The following is a 16,679-nucleotide window of genomic DNA, read 5'->3' as shown; positions in this document are numbered from 1 at the left end:
TTTGCTCAATTAATAATTTATTTAAGAGCACAAACACATTAGCATCTTAGTTCAGGAAAGCAACTTCACTGTACTTATGTATAACAACAAAATGAACAGGAACCTTTAAATTTACTTATGGTCTGTTTCTTTAATATTGGTCAAATCTGATGTATGGATAATTTATTAACAGTAATGATAACAATTTCATTTAACTAAAGCTTCATGTAGAGCACTGAATACAAATAACATGTATGACCTCAACTATCCAAAGGAAATGTTTTTAGAACAAGAGAATGCATAAGTTATCTAAAGTCCAGCACCAAAGAAAACATTAATGCTAAAAGGGTGGTTTTCACAACCAAAAGGGTGAGTGAATGGTAGTGTAGAGAAATAAGACTGTTGTCCTACATTCTCATTCTCACTTGGTTGGGGTCACTTTGGCTTTTGATGGGAGTCTGCTCCAGGACAATAACCCTGCAGGCATAAAGAACTAAGTTAACACTGCAAGCTCATTAAGATCAACTCTGGTGTAAAATTAGTCCTATAACCTGAAAGGTGCTGAACAAGGAAGAAGCCACTGCTCCAAAACCACCATTAAAAAAAGCCAGACTACAGTTTAACTGCACATGGCGTCAAAGATCATACTTTTTGGAGAAATGTCCTCTGGTCTGATGAAACTAAAATAACTGGAGGAGAAAGGGGGAGGCTTGCAAGCCGAAGAACATCCTCCCAACTGTGAAGCATGGGGGTGGCAGCATCATGTTTTGGGGGTGCTTTGCTGCAGGAGGGACTGGTGCACTTCACAAAATAGATGGCTTCATGAGGAACATTTTCTGGATATATTTAATCAACATCAAGACATCAGTCAGAGAAGTTAAAGCTTGGTTGCAAATGTGTCTTCCAAATGGACAATGACCCCAAGCATATTTCCAAAGTTGTGGCAAAATGGCTTAAGGACAACAAAGTCAAGGTATTGGAGTGGCCATCACAAAGCCCTGATCTCTGTCCTATAGAAAATTTGAGGGCGGAACTGAAAAAGCGTGTGCGATCAAGGAGGCCTACAATCCTAACTCAGTTACACCAGCTCTGTCAGGAGGGAACGGGCCAAAATTCACCCAACTTATTGTGGGAAGGCTACCCAAAACAATTTAAAGGCAATGCTACCAAGTACTAAATGAGCGTATGTAAACTTCTGACCCACCGGGAATGTGATGAAAGAAATAAAAGCTGCAATAAATCATTCTCTATTATTCTGACATTTCATATTCTTAAAATAAAGTGGTGATCCTAACTGACCTAAGACAGGGAATTTTAACTAGGATTTAAATGTCAGGAATTGTGAAGAACTGAGTTTAAACGTATTTGGCTAAGGTGTATGTAAACAACTGTGTGTGTGTGTGTGTGTGTGTGTGTGTGTATAAATAAAATGTAACATTTAAACAAAAACACACCTGTGAGGCTGACTCCAGGTCTCATGGCTAGCCATTTCTAGCTTTTCTGTCAAAACAAAGTTGATTAGAATTTGACACCTCTTTAGTATGTCAGTAATTGGGGAGAAGGGGAGGGTGCTTTTGTTTACCTGCGACAGGTGCTGGTTCTGTCCAGTCATTGGTGTCGACCCCCTTTCGTTCTGCCACTTCGGTACGGTCCCCTCCTGGACAACCTGCATCCTCACTCAACTCGCCCTCCACCTGGGGCTCACACACACCCAGTCTGGCCACAGGTGAAGGCATAAATATACAACAACACTTCAAGACACCAATTCACACTTTACAGTAACAACAAGGGTCAGTTGTGGGTGGACACATCAGGTACCATCTCAGAGCTTCTAGGCCATAGGTTCACAAGGCCATAGTACGAATGAAACAGGTATATTGGTAATGATCACTTTTTCAGAAGGTTCCATTAGTCACTATTGTAAAAGTATGGGCCCGAGTTGCGACTTAACTAATTAGTAGGGATGCGCAATGTCGGTTAACATATCACAATCGGGTGATATTAGCCAAAAATGCCAACATCGGCCCGATGTCTAATTTTAACGCCGATGTTAAAGCTGACGTGCATACCTATAATGTAGGTACATACCGTAATGACGCCACGTAAAATTTTGCGCTACACGTGCAACACAGCATTCTTAACCTAGCCCATAATGTCTGCTGTGTAGATCGAGCAGTCATTTGAACGAGTAAGAACATTTCAGGTGAAATCCATTAACTTGGGGCGGCAGGTAGCCTAATGGTTAGAGTGTTGGACTAGTAACTGGAAGGTTGCAAGATCGATTCCCCGAGCTGACAAGGTAAAAATCTGTCGTTCTGCCCATGAACAAGGCAGATAACCCACTGTTCCTAGGCAGTCATTGAAAATAAAAATTTGTTCTTAACTGACTTGCCTAGTTAAATAAAACATTTTTTAAAACTCCAAGATAATGGATTCATTGTCAAGTGCATTCTCTGTTGTGGTTGATGTTGGTTCTACAGTAATAACGTCACAACATACTATGGAATGCCGTTTGGGTCTTTGTGTGTCAAAGATACATCAAATAACAGTTCTAATATAGAATGTTGTGTGTTCTGAATTTGCACGTGCAGGCCAAGCGCCACCACTACTATCAGTAAGCACTGACTGTCAAAGCTGTGCAAACAATCAAACACCAGCCACGAATAATGTTTATAATACCGCGTTGGTAAAACGCATTATTTGTTCGGCCGCAACTTCTGGGGTAGCTAGCTTTAGCTTGGTACCTAGCTAGCACCAATACAACCAGCCTGAAAACAATGACCAGTAGAAACTGCAGTCATTTAAATGTATTCTTAGCAATGATTTAAGATTCCCTTGTTCGCCTATTGAAATTCAGTTAATGAAAATAAATAGCTAGCCAGCTACTTAACCCTGTTGCCCCAAGCTAATGTTATTGGCAGCCAGCTAGCTTCATCTGGCTAGTGAGGCTCGACCGGACCGGGTTATGTGTTGTGAAGATAGCCACAATAAGGATTAGGCAAATCAAATAAAAAAAAATTGCCACATACACATGGTTAGCAGATGTTAATGCGAGTGTCGCGAAATGCTTGCGCTTCTAAACTCAGCGAAAAAAGAAATGTCCTCTTTTCAGGACCCCGTCTTTCAAAGATTATTCGTAAAAATCTTCACAGATCATTGTAAAGTGTTTAACTTGTTATGGCTGGGGGCAGTATTTAGATATCTGGATGAGAAGCGTGCTCAAAATAAACTGCCTGTTACTCAGGCCCAGAAGCTAGGATATGCATATAATTGGTAGATTTGGATAGAAAAGACGCTAAACTGTTAAAATAATGTCTGGGAGTGTAACAGAACTGATATAGCAGGTGAAAACCTGAGGAAAATCCATCCAGGAAGTGGGATATTTTTGATGTGTGTAGTTTTCAATTGAATGCCTAGGACCCAGATTCCTATGGCTTCCACTAGATGTTTTCTGAAAAATGAAGCAGAATGAGACCATTTTGTAAGTGGCATGCAGAATGAAGCAGAGCTCCTTTGCGCGCGTGACCGATTCGTTCTTTTTCCTTTCCATTGAATACGCTATTGTCCGGTTTAAATATTGTTGATTATTTAGACAATAGACAACCTGAGAATTAATTATATAAACATCGTTTGACATGTTTCAACAAACTTTACCGGTACTATTAGGATGTATTCGTCTGCATGTTGTGACCGCCATTAAGCCAGTGGATTACTGAACAAAACGAGCCAAGAAAACTGAGTTTTTGGGACATAAAGAGGTACTTTATCGAACAAAACTAACATTTATTGTGTAACAGGGACTCTTGTAAATGCAACCAGATGAAGCTCAAAGGTAAGTGATTCATTTAATCGCTATTTCTGACTTTCGTGCCTTCTCTACTTGGCTTGAAAATGTTTGTATGCTTGTGTAAGCGGGGCGCTGTCCTCAGATAATCGCATGGTATGCTTTCGCCGTAAAGCCTTTTTGAAATCTGACACATTTGCTGGATTAACAAGAAGTTAAGCTTTAAAAACCTGAGAAAATTCAACCAGGAAGTGGGAAATCTGAGGTTTGTTGTTTTTCAACTCTTGGCCTATCAAATACACAGTGGGGTCATAATGCAGTTCTCAAGGCTTCCACTAAATGTCAACAGTCTTTAGAGACTTGTTTGAGGCTTCTACTGTGAAGTGGGGGCGAATGAGAGGGGAATGAGTTAGAAGTCTGCCAGAGAGCCACGAGCTGGCAACGCGAGTTAGCTTGAGTTCCATTGCATTTCTGAAGACAAAGGAATTCTCCAGTTGTTTATGTTAGATTTATGTTAAAAACATCCTAAATATTGATTCTATACATCGTTAGATATGTTTCTACAGACTGTAACAGAACTTTTCGACTTTGTCTGCTCCTAGTGATCGCGCGTCATGAATTTGGATTACTGGGCTAAACGCGCGAACAAAAAGGAGGTATTTGGACATAAATTAACATTATTGAACAAAACAAACATTTATTGTGGAACTGGGATACCCAGGAGTGCAATCTGATAAAGATCATCAAAGGTAAGTGAATATTTATAATGCTATTTCTGACTTCTGTTGACTCCAACATGATGGATTTGGCTTGATTTGTTGTCTGAGCGCTGTACTCAGATTATTGCATGGTTTGCTTTTTCCATAGGGTCTTTTTCAAATCTGACACAGCGGTTGCATTGAGAAGTGGATCTAAAATTCCATGCATAACAGTTGTATCTTTTAGCAAATTTTATTATGAGTGTTTCTGTAAATTGTTGTGGCTCTCTGCCAAAATCACCGGATGTTTTGGAACTACTGAACATAACGCACCAATGTAAACCCGGATTTTTGGATATAAATATGAACTATATCGAACAAAACATACATGTATTGTGTAACATGAAGTCTTATGAGTGTCATCTGATGAAGATCATCAAAGGTTAGTGATTAATTTTCTCTCTATTTCTGCTTTTTGTGACTCCTCTCTTTGGCTGGAAAATTGGCTGTGTTTTTAAGTGACTTGGCTCTGACCTAACAATCGTGTGGTGTGCTTTCGTCGTAAAGCCTTTTTGAAATTGGTCACTGTGGCCGGATTTACAACAAGTGTATCTTTTAAAATGGTGTAAAATAATTGTGGGATTTCTGTTGTTTTGAATTTGGCGCCCTGCAGTTTCACTGGCTGTTGACGAGGTGGGACCCTAGAGAGGTTAAGACACTAACAGTTTACAGACAGTAGGCAATTAAGGTCACAGTTATGAAAACGTAGGACACTAAAGACACCTTTCTACTGACTCTGAAAAACACCAAAAGAAAGATGCCTAGGGTCCCTGCTAATCTGCGTGAACGTGCCTTAGGCATGCTGCAAGGAGGCATGAAGTCTGCAGATGTGGCCAGGGCAATAAATTGCAATGTCCGTACTGTGAGACGCCTAAGACAGTGCTACGGGGAGACAGGACAGACAGCTGATCGTCCTCGCAGTGGCCGACCACGTGTAACACCTGCACAGGATCGGTACATCCAAACATCACACCTGCGGGACAGGTACAGGATGGAAACAGCTGCCCGAGTTACACCAGGAACACACAATCCCTACATCAGTGCTCAGACTGTCTGCAATAGGCTGAGAGAGGCTGGATTGAGGGCTTGTAGGCCTGTTGTAAGGCAGGTCCTCACCAGACATACCGGCAACAACGTCGCCTATGGGCACAAACCCACAGTCGCTGGACCAGACAGGACTGGCAAAAAGTGCTCTTCACTGACGAGTCACGGTTGGATTCACGTTTATCTTCGAAGGAATGAGCGTTACGCCGAGGCCTGTACTCTGGAGCGGGATCGATTTGGAGGTGGAGGGTCCGTCATAATCTGGGGAGGTGTGTCACATCATCATCGGACTGAGCTTGTTGTCATTGCAGGCAATCAACGCTGTGCGTTACAGGGAAGACATCCTCCTCCCTCATGTGGTACCCTTCCTGCAGGCTCATCCTGACATGACCCACCTGCCATACTACTCATTCTGTGCGTGATTTCCTGCAAGACAGGAATGTCAGTGTTCTGCCATGGCCAGCGAAGAGCCCGGATCTCAATCCGATTGAGCACGTCTGGGACCTGTTGGATTAGAGGGTGAGGACTAGTGCCATTCCCCCCTCGAAATGTCCGGGACTTACAGGTGCCTTGTTGGAAGAGTGGGGTAACATCTCATGGCAAGAACTGGCAAATCTGGTACAGTCCATGAGGAGGAGATGCACTGCAGTTCTTAATGCAGCTGGTTCCACACCAGATACTGACTGTTACTTTTGATTTTGACCACCCCCCTCCCCCTTTGTCAGGGACACATTATTCAATTTCTGTTAGTCACATGTCTGTGGAACTTGTTCAGTTATGTCTCAGTTGTTGAATCTTATGTCATACAAATATTTACATGTTTAGTCTTCTGAAAATAAACGCAGTTGACGTTTATTTTTTTTTGCTGAGTTTAGATTGCTTAAATGTCATATCAGTGCATCACTACTAATTAGTAAACTATGTTGGACTGACTTCAACTGTGGATATTGGATTAGTTTGTAAGGTTATATGCTAATGGCTGGGCACTCACTGCTGTTTGGGGTGTGCAACCAGACCTGGACTTTTCAGAACCCTTTGACCAGCGGCCCTTTCCACCAACATGCCCTGCAGCACCTCATCCAGAGTAGAGTGAGCTCTGGAGGGAGAGAGAGCGTGCCTGAGTATACGTCACTTGTGAACTTTACCACTTTAGGGGAACTACTCTTTTGGTATTATATCACTAGTCTGGTAATATAGTCAATTAATAAATACGGCAGAAATAATGTCCAATACAGTAGTCTCCAACCCTGGTCCTGGAGGTTGGGAGTTAATAAACTAAGTGTTGGCTGGAACAAAAGCAGGCACAGTTGTGACCCCTAGCCAGAGCTTCAGTGCATTCAGAAAGTATTCAGACCTTGACTTTGATCAAATTTTGTTATGTAATAACAGCCTTATTCTAAAATGTATTAAATTGTTTTGTTTCCTCAATCTACACACAATACCCCATAATGAAAAAGCAAAAGCAGGTTTTTAAAAACTTTTTTTTATATATATATTGAAGTCAGTTGAAGTCAATATATATATATATATGAATACTTGTAAATTTGATAATTTTGCATATATATATATATGCAAAATTATCAAATTTACAAGTATTCAGTCCCTTTACTCAGTACTTGTTGAAGCACCTTTAGCAGCGATTACGGCCTCAAGTCTTCTTGGGTATGATGCTTCAAGCTTGGCACAACTGTATTTGGGGAGTTTCTCCCATTCTCTGCAGATCCTCTCAAGCTCTGTCAGGTTGGATGGGGAGTGTCACTGCACAGCTATTTTCAGGTCTCTCCAGAGATGTTCGATCGGGTTCAAGTCCAGGCTCTGGCTGGGCCACACAAGAACATTCAGAGATTTGTCCCGAAGCCACTCCTGCGTTGACTTGGCTGTGTGCTTAGGGTTGTTATCCTGTTGGAAGGTGAACTTCGCCCCAGTCTGAGGTCCTGAGCCCTCTGGAGCAGGTTTCCATCAAGGCTCTCTCTCTCTGTACTTTGCTCTGTTCCTATTTCCCTTGATCCTGACTAGACTCCCAGTCCCTGCTGCTGAAAATCATCCCCACAGCATAATGCTGTCACCACCACCCTTCACTGCAGGGGTGGTGCCATATTTCTTCCAGACATGACGCTTGGCATTCTGCCAAATAGTTCAATCTTGGTTTCACCAGAACAGAGAATCTTGTTTGTCATGGTCTGAGAGTCCTTTAGGTGCCTTTTGGCAAACTCCAAGCCGGCTGTCGTGCCTTTTACTGAGGAGTGGCTTCTGTTTGGCCAATCTGCCACAAAGGCCTGATTGGTGGAGTGCTGCAGAGATGGTTGTCCTTCTGGAAGGTTCTCGCATCTCCACAGAGGAACTCTGGAGCTCTGTCAGAGTGACCATTGGGTTCTTGGTCATCTCCTTGACCAAGGACCTTCTCCCCTGATTGCTCAGTTTGGCCGGGCAGCCAGCTCTAGAAAAAGTCTTGGTGGTTCCAAACTTCTTCCATTTAAGAATGATGGAGGCCACTGTGTTCTTGGACCTTCAATGCTGCATACATTTTGGCTAGGTTTTTGCTCTTTGCTCTTACATGCCCTGTGGAATCTTGTATAGACAGGTGTGTGTCTTTTCAAATCATGTCCAATCAATTGAATTAACCACAGGTGGATTCCAATCAAGTTGAAGAAACATCAAGGATGATCAATGGAAACAGGATGCACCTGAGCGCAACTTTGAGGTATGTTTATTTTTAATACATTTGCAAACATTTCTTAAACCCTGTTTCATTCTGGGTATTCTGTATAGATTGAGAATTTCTTCATTTAATCCATTTTAGATTAAGGCTGTAACGTAACAAAATATGGAAAGTGTCAAAGGTTCTGAATACACTATGTTTAGTGAGGCCTACCTGTCAGTTTCCTCCAGTGAGTCTGGGCCCCCAGACAGGCCTTTGGCCTGGCTCTGCTGTACAGATGCTGCAGCTCCCTCTGTGTCTGGACCACAGCCTGAAAGGTAATCTGAACAGAGGTAAATTGCTTTTGGGTCAATTTCTTATTAGAAATATGTATTTGCTACTGTTTAGAGATACTGTTTTTATTTTCTTATAATACTGATGTAATGCAGTGTAGTACCTTCACTGTGTGTGCTGCCATGGTGAGCTCCTGATGTCTCTGCCTGCTGTGTACTGGCCACAGAACCCTCTTCGTCAGTTAGCACTTGATCATTAATCACATCTTCATGGTCTGTCTCCTTTTCGCCAGGCAACTCTTCCTCATCTGACACAAGTTCATCTTCTGCAGAGACAGGTTTATAACTGAACACAGTCTACCACCAAACATACATAGTACACTGGTCTGGGGTTGACATACTGATCTAATAGTAATTTCACATCAGTTAGTTGAAATGCAGTTACTGACAATAACATTCAACTGATCAGCAACACATTGCTTAATTGAATCAGGCGAGTTCCCACTGGGCGCAGACGTCAGTTCCGATTTACATTTGGTTGAGTTGTCAACTAACGGGAATTAAACGTGAAATCAAAAAATGTCACCATGACATTGGATTTACATAATAAAACATAAAATACAATTCTTACGTAATTACTTTTAAAAAATCTAATAGGTTTCCCCACATTGATTTAATGTCATCACAAATTTTTGTTGGGGGGGGGGGGTTAACATGGATAGAGCTTCTATAAAAGCCTGCACCCGCTCCTCCAGAACTATGTTTGGAGACAACACCTCACCTCCCTCTAAAACAGAGGAGCTAGCATCCAGAGGATCTTCATCCATCAGGTCAACATCCACACCAGCACAGCTACCCTGATCGGACCCTTCCAACTCTTCTGTCCTGTCAGCAGCCAGCGACATCCCTCTCTCCCCTTCGAGATACTCCATGTTCTTCTCCTCTAAACTCTCTCTCTCCTCCACCTCCTCCCTTTCTTGGCTGGTGATGGGTACGGTGTAGGTAGAGCCCACGCCCTCCTGGCTGGTCCCTGTGGTCCGTCTCTCTCCGGAGCTGGCTGTGGTGAACTCTGACACGCCCACGTGCGTCCCAGACTCCTCGAGGGAGTCTCTCATCAGGGGTGAGGTCTGTCTGGAGAGGTCTGTCTGTAGATAGAGCAGCCAAGATATATCAACATTTCAGTTACGGTGATAATGGGTAAAACTTCACACCCTCTACATCTCCAGGACCAGGGTCGGTTAGCACCCGCGTACTATATATTTCGACAGGTCTGAAGAATTAATTGTAACATTGTTCTGACTGGGAGAGTGCTGACTATTCTGACCGTGCTGGCTCCCAGGCTGGCAATGGCGAAGCTCTCGGTGTGGGGGGGCAGGGAGCGGGTGCTGCCCCAGGTGGAGGTGTCCAGCAGGCTGGGCAGAGGGGGGATGGGCTCCCCAGTGACCCCCATGGCTCTGTAGTTGGGCGCAGTCGCTGCACCACACCAAAACAAGTATACCAGTGACATCTTGCTGCAATTTAACTTGTAAAAGTAGTGCTCCTGGTGTTAAACACGCACACTCAAGGAACCAATGCAACGTGTGTGAACTGACTGGTAATGTATGTTTGAAATAAAGTTGATTTTGGTTGCATAGGGCCTCGACTATACACCACTGGATATTGTACTACGATTTATGAATTAAAAGCTACTCGCTAGCGAAACTCTAGCTAGCTACATTGACTATGTAAACAATAGCAACTTGTGTAATTAGAGGAACATTTAGTACAATCACTAGCAACAATTTAATGAGTACTTGCGAAAAACGGGACCAAAGCTATTGTACTTAGGCATAATCAATGAATATGGTATAGTAGGGGAAAATAGAATAAAGACGCTCTTCCCCTCTGCGTGTAGCAGGTAGGACGCACTTTGTAGCAAATAATGCTGATGGCAAATGTGTGCGTATAATGGAGCTTAAATGTAACACTCTGGTAGCTGGGTGGCGTTGGTTGGTACCTGGGCTGCGTGGGGTGCTGTAGCAGGGCGGAGGCCGTCTGTTCAGGGGGCTGGGTTGCAGTCTCTCCTGGCCCAACCACTCATGGTGTTGGGCGGGTGAGCACATGATGCTGGAGACATCAGCCAGGTCAGGTAGACCACTATACATACATACATACATACATACACACACACACACACACACACACACACACACACACACATGATCTGCAGAAATACTCCGTGTGGCACACAGATATGTGGACATACTCCCAAAGGAAGAACTGTTGGTTCTTGACTATATCACACCTCAATCTACTCTTTACATTTGTCAATTAACAGACGTTCTTCTCCAACCAAAGCAACAGTAGTGAGAGCATAAATGTTTCATACTGGTCCCCCATGTGAATCAAACCTACAAGCACCATGTTCTACCAACTGAGCTACACAGGACTACAGTCTCACCTTTTCCAGAGCTCCTAAACAACATTCCCATCAGGTTCTAACAGGGATTTATAAACCTTAAGCATTAATCTGCACTTAAACATTAATCTGTCTATTGACAACTCACACATATATTACATAATCATATTGTACAGTTGATTCTACCATGGAGCGTCAGTGTGTTGGTGCTGCTCCTACCTGGCCATTGGAAAGGGTGCTTGCTGACTGACAGTGGGGTTTATGTCAATCTCATCTGACTCCTGTACAGGCTGACACTCTAGGGAAATGAACACTACATCAGTTTATTATCTGTCCTCATCTACTACTGCCTGAATGACCCAGCAGTGAATATGATGGCTTCCAAACTGAAATACTGCTCAAACTCTGGTTGAGTGTCAAAACACACACACAACCATCTTACTCCCGTGTTTGGTCTCCAGCTTCTGCTCCTCTGGTACAGTCCTACTGTCAGCAGCCCTACACACCTCCACTGTCACATCCAGGTCCTCCTCTGAGCTGACGGGGCTCTAACAAGAGGAAACCAACAACTACAGTTAACTACATGCATGACTAACTAATTAGCTAAATAACTAACTACTCCTACGTTATGTTATACCATATACAGTGCCGTCATAAAGTATTCATACCCATCGACTTATTACAGTGTTATAGCTTTAATTCAAAATAGATTCTCACCCATCACACACACACACAGTACCCCATAATGACAATGTGAAAACATGTTTAGATTTTTTGGGCAAATTTATTGAAAATGAAATACAGAAATCGAATTTACGTAAGCATTCACACCCTTTGCTAGGACACTTCAAATTGAGCTCAGGTGCATCCAATTTACATTGATCATCCTCGACGTAGCTACAACTTGGATTCCACCTGTGGCCAATTAAATTGGACATGATTTAGAAAGAAACACACCTGTCGATATAAGGTCCCACAGTTGACAGTGCATGCCAGAGCAGAAACTATTGGAAGAGGTGGAGACACGCACACTGTCGAAAAAACAAATAAATCCAAAACTGAGGCTTGAATGCAAAATAAAGATGTTTATTAAAATGTCATTGTGCCCAAAAAATAAGTGCAAGAAAGTGCATGAATGAAAAGTGAAAACAAACATTTCATCAATAAATATGTCACACGATCAAGCAAGAAAACAGAAAATCTATGAATCAGTACCAAGTACAATAGAATACATGATCTACACTGAACATAATATGAATGCAACATGTAAAGTGTTGGCCCATGTTTCATGAGCTGGAATAAAAAAATCCCAAAAGATTTCCGTAAGTACACAAAAAAAGCTTTTTTCTCAAAAATGGTGCACAAATTTGTTCATATCCCTGTTAATGAGCATTTCCCCGTAGCCAAGATAATCCATCCCCCTGACAAGTGTGGCATGTCAAGAAGCTGATTTAACAGCACGATCATTACACTGGTGCACCTTGTGCTGGGGACAATAAAAGGCCACTAAAATGTGCAGTTTTGTCACAACACAATGCCACAGATGTCTCAAGTTGAGGGAGCATGCAATTGGCATGCTGACTGCAGGAATGTCCACCAGAGCTGTTGGCAGATAATAAGCTGCCTCAAAAGTTGTTTTAGAGAATTTGATAGTACGTCCAACGGGGCCTCACAACTGCAGACCACAGCAGCCCAGGACTTCCACATCCGGCTTCATATGCGGGATCGTCCGAGGGGTATTTCTGTCTGTAATAAAGCCATTTTGTGGGGAAAAACTCATGCTGATTGGCTGGGCCTGGCTCCCCAGTGGGTGTGCCTATGCCCTCCAAGTCACACGCATGGCTGCACCCATGCACACTCATGTGAAATCCATAGATTAGGGCCTAATTTATTTCAATTGAATGATGTCCTTATATGAACTGTAACTCAGTAAAATCATTGAAATGGTTGCGTTTATATTTCAGTATAGATTATATACAAAAGCGGACAGACAAATATTTTGATTTCACATATAGAGCAGAAACTATAACATGAAGTCCAAGGCACTGTCTGCAGAGCTCCGAGATATACTTGTGATGAGACATATACACACCAAAAGTATGTGGACACCTGCTTTTCAAACAATCTCATTCCAAAATCCTGGGCATTAATATGGACTTGGTCCCCGCTTGGCATTGCGCATGGTGATCTTAGGCTTGTGTGCAGCTGCTCAGCCATGGAAATCCATTTAATGGATTTCAGTTATTGCGCTGATGTTGCTTCCAAAAGCAGTTTCGAACTCGGTAGTGAGTGTTGTAACCGAGGATAGACAATTTTTACACGGTTCAGCGCGCTGCAGTCCCGGTCTGTGAGCTTGTGTGGCCTACCACTTCGCAGCTGAGCTGTTGTTGCTAGACGTTTCCACTTCACGATAACAGCAAGGCAGACATTTGACAAACTGACTAGTTGGAAAGGTGACATCCTATGACAGTGCCACATTGAAAGTGCTTCTACACCTACATTGCTTGCTGTTTGGGGATTTAGGCTGGGTTTCTGTACAGTACTTTGTGACATCAGCTGATGTAAGAAGTGCTTTAAAAATACATTTGATTGAAAGTCACTGAGCTCTTAAGTACTGGCCATTCTACTGCCAATTTTTGTCTATGGAGATTGCATGGCTGTGTGCTTGATTATATACACCCGTCAGCAAAAGGTGTGGCTGAAATAGTCAAATCCACTAATTTGAAGGGGTGTCCACACACACACTTGGCCATGTAGTGTATAAAACAATGTCTACAGTATTGAAAGTTTAAAAGAGTACAGTGGTCTCCATCATTGGAAAAAATATGGAACTACCCAGACTCTGCCTAGAGCTGGCCATCCAACCGGGCAAGTAGGACCTTGGTCAGGGAGGTGGCAAAGAACCCAATGACCATTCTGGCAGAACTACAGAGTTCCTTGGCTGAGATGAGAGAACAACAGTCTCTCTATACCACTTCACCAATCTGGGTTTTATGGGAGAGGAGCCAGGTGGAAGCCAATCCTGATTAAAAGGCACATCTGGAGTTTGCAAAAAGGAACGTGAAAGATTCTTTGGTCTGATGAGACAAAAATTGTACTCTTTGGCCTGAACCAGGCACTGCTCATCACCTATCTAACACCATCCATACTGTGAACCATGGTGGTGGCAGCATCATGCTTTGGGAATATTTTTCAGCAGCAGCGATAGGGAGACTGGTAAGGATAGAGGGAACAATGAATGGAGACAAATACAAGCAAATCTTTTATGACAACCTGCTTCAGTGTTAATGAAAGACTGGGGCTAAGATTTACATTCCAACAGGTCAACGACCCTAAGCATATAGCCAAAGCAACGTTGGAATGGCTTCAGAACAAGAATGTGAAAGTCCTTGAGTGGCCCAGCCAAAGCCCAGACTTGAATCCCATTGAAAATCTGTGGAAAAACCTGAAGATTAACTGAACAGCAAGAGGTTGAGAAAATCTGCAAGGAACAATGGGAGAAAATCTCCAAATCCAGATGTGTAAAACTGATACAGACATAGCCAAGACAACTCAAAGCTGTAATGCCAAAAGTGCTTCTACAAAGTATTGACTCAGGGGTGTGAATACTTATGTAAATTAGATATTTCTGGATTGAATTTTCAATACATTTGCAAACATTTCTAAAAACAGGTTCACTCTTAAATACAAGTCAAACAAAATGCATGCTCTTCAACCGATCGCTGCCTGCACCTGCCGCCCGTCCAGCATCACTACTCTGGACGGTTCTGACTTAGAATATGTGGACAACTACAAATACCTAGGTGTCTGGTTAGACTATAAACTATCCTTCCAGACTCACATCAAACATCTCCAATCCAAAGTTAAATCTAGAATTGGCTTCCCATTTCGCAACAAAGCATCCTTCACTCATGCTGCCAAACATACCCTCGTAAAATTGACCATCCTACCGATCCTCGACGATGGCATTTACAAAATAGCCTCCAATACCCTACTCAATAAATTGGATGCAGTCTATCACAGTGCCATCCGTTTTGTCACCAAAGCCCCATATACTCCCCACCACTGCGACCTGTACACTCTCGTTGGCTGGCCCTCGCTACATCAAACCCACTGGCTCCAGGTCATCTATAAGTCTTTGCTAGGTAAAGTCCCCCCTTATCTCAGCTTGCTGGTCACCATAGCCTGTAGCACGCGCTCCAGCAGGTATATCTCTCTGGTCACCCCCAAAACCAATTCTTCCTTTGGCCGCCTCTCTTTCCAATTCTCTGCTGCCAATGACTGGAACGAACTACAAAAATCTCTGAAACTGAAAACACTTATCTCCCTCACTAGCTTTAAACACCAGCTGTCAGAGCAGCTAACAGATTACTGCACCTGTACATAGCCCATCTATAATTTAGCCCAAACAACTACCTCTCCCCCTACTGTATTTATTTATTTTGCTCCTTTGCACCCCATTATTTCTCTCTACTTTGCACATTCTTCCACTGCAAATCTACCATTTACTTCACCACCTTGGCCTTTTCCTCCCTTATCTCACCTCATTTGCGCACATTGTATATAGACTTCTTTTTCTACTGTATTATTGACTGTATGTTTGTTTTACTCCATGTGTAACTCCGTGTAGTTGTATGTGTCAAACTGCTGTGCTTTATCTTGACCAGGTCGCGATTGTAAATGAGAACTTGTTCTCAACTTGCCTACCTGGTTAAATAAAGGTGATTTTTTGTATTTTTAATGGTAGAACAAAAATCTATTAATCCATTTTGAATTCAGGCTGTAACACAACAAAATGTGGAATAAGTCAAGGGGTATGAATACTTTCTGAAGGCATTGTAACTATTACGTTAACTAAGAACTACTAGACCTGGCTGTCTCTGGATGGGTTGTTCCTCTGCTCTGGGTTGGGGGTGTAGAACATGCTGGAAGGCTCCACAGGAGACTGGGTGTAGTCTGACTCAGAGGTCCCCTCCTCCTGGACACACAAGGTCAAGGGTTTAACACTGAGTGTGTAACATTTTAACTAATATAATCTGATGATTATGTTCTCTATGGGGTGCAGAGTTGAAGTTTTGCTTCTCTCATCTAACCTCCCTTTGTCCTGAGCACTCCCACACCCCACATGTCATATTGAAGGAGCGGTTCACTGTGTGGAAATCTGCATCCTCTTCACTCTCACTCTGGACACCTGTATAGAAAGATGAGATACTGAGACAGAAGATAGATATGATCCTATCCTACTATGCTTCTGAGCATAAGGACAGTATAGCATGCTTATCAGCTGCATCACCTGCAAAGCTTTTGAAGATCTGCTCCAGCTCAGAGCTGCTTTCAAGGGCCTCAGCTGCAGCTTTCTGTGGCTTTGAGGCAGGGTCTGGAGAGGACCTGTAGCCGTTGTCACTGCGCCCCAGGGGGTCCTGTCTGGGTCTGGGCGGTTCCAACACTCGCCCAAGCCCCTGTCTGTCCTCCAACTCCTCACTGTCACTGCTGGCAGGGGGGCCCACAGCCACCCCCAGACGCCCCCGGGTCATCCTGGCCACCAACTCTGACACCTCACCTATGAGAGGATGAGGAACTTAGGAGGAAGTTGGGTCAGAACTATAATAAATGTAAAGATGGTGTTCTGTGAACTGTAACTTGAGTATAATGCATGTACACTGAACAAAAATATATAAAAAAAAAGCAATTTAAAAGATTTTACAGTTAGTTCATAAGGAAATCAGTTAATTGAAAAATTAATTAGGACCTAATCTATGGATTTCACATGGCTGGGAATATAAAT

The 16,679-nt window shown here is 42.9% G+C and overlaps 1 protein-coding gene across 10 annotated transcripts in view; it reads right to left on the bottom strand.

Annotated features, from left to right (window-relative positions):
• Window positions 1-4: 4 nt before the first annotated feature.
• The window catches only part of LOC124011208 (inactive serine/threonine-protein kinase TEX14-like), a 32,895-nt gene continuing 16,220 nt past the window's right edge, over window positions 5-16,679 (bottom strand). For 6 of the 10 annotated variants that reach the window (XM_046324349.1, XM_046324366.1, XM_046324372.1 and 3 more), the window contains 14 exons: window positions 16,188-16,454; window positions 15,988-16,085; window positions 15,765-15,872; window positions 11,337-11,442; window positions 11,114-11,192; window positions 10,493-10,632; window positions 9,821-9,969; window positions 9,278-9,641; window positions 8,661-8,822; window positions 8,438-8,546; window positions 6,557-6,661; window positions 1,562-1,695; window positions 1,434-1,479; window positions 5-456 (listed from right to left, as the gene is read on the bottom strand). In XM_046324349.1, coding sequence (XP_046180305.1) covers window positions 387-456; window positions 1,434-1,479; window positions 1,562-1,695; window positions 6,557-6,661; window positions 8,438-8,546; window positions 8,661-8,822; window positions 9,278-9,641; window positions 9,821-9,969; window positions 10,493-10,632; window positions 11,114-11,192; window positions 11,337-11,442; window positions 15,765-15,872; window positions 15,988-16,085; window positions 16,188-16,454 — 1,937 coding nt within the window. In that variant the 3' untranslated portion in view covers window positions 5-386. Of the gene's footprint in view, window positions 457-1,433; window positions 1,480-1,561; window positions 1,696-6,556; window positions 6,662-8,437; window positions 8,547-8,660; window positions 8,823-9,277; window positions 9,642-9,820; window positions 9,970-10,492; window positions 10,633-11,113; window positions 11,193-11,336; window positions 11,443-15,764; window positions 15,873-15,987; window positions 16,086-16,187; window positions 16,455-16,679 lie in introns of those variants that run through there. The other 4 variants (XM_046324389.1, XM_046324398.1, XR_006834562.1 and 1 more) reach the window with 4 other exon arrangements.

This window comes from Oncorhynchus gorbuscha, linkage group LG02 (genome assembly GCF_021184085.1).
Source record: "Oncorhynchus gorbuscha isolate QuinsamMale2020 ecotype Even-year linkage group LG02, OgorEven_v1.0, whole genome shotgun sequence".
In the NCBI taxonomy this organism is placed as follows: Eukaryota; Metazoa; Chordata; class Actinopteri; order Salmoniformes; family Salmonidae; genus Oncorhynchus; species Oncorhynchus gorbuscha.
This window is presented reverse-complemented; position numbering and strand designations above follow the sequence as displayed.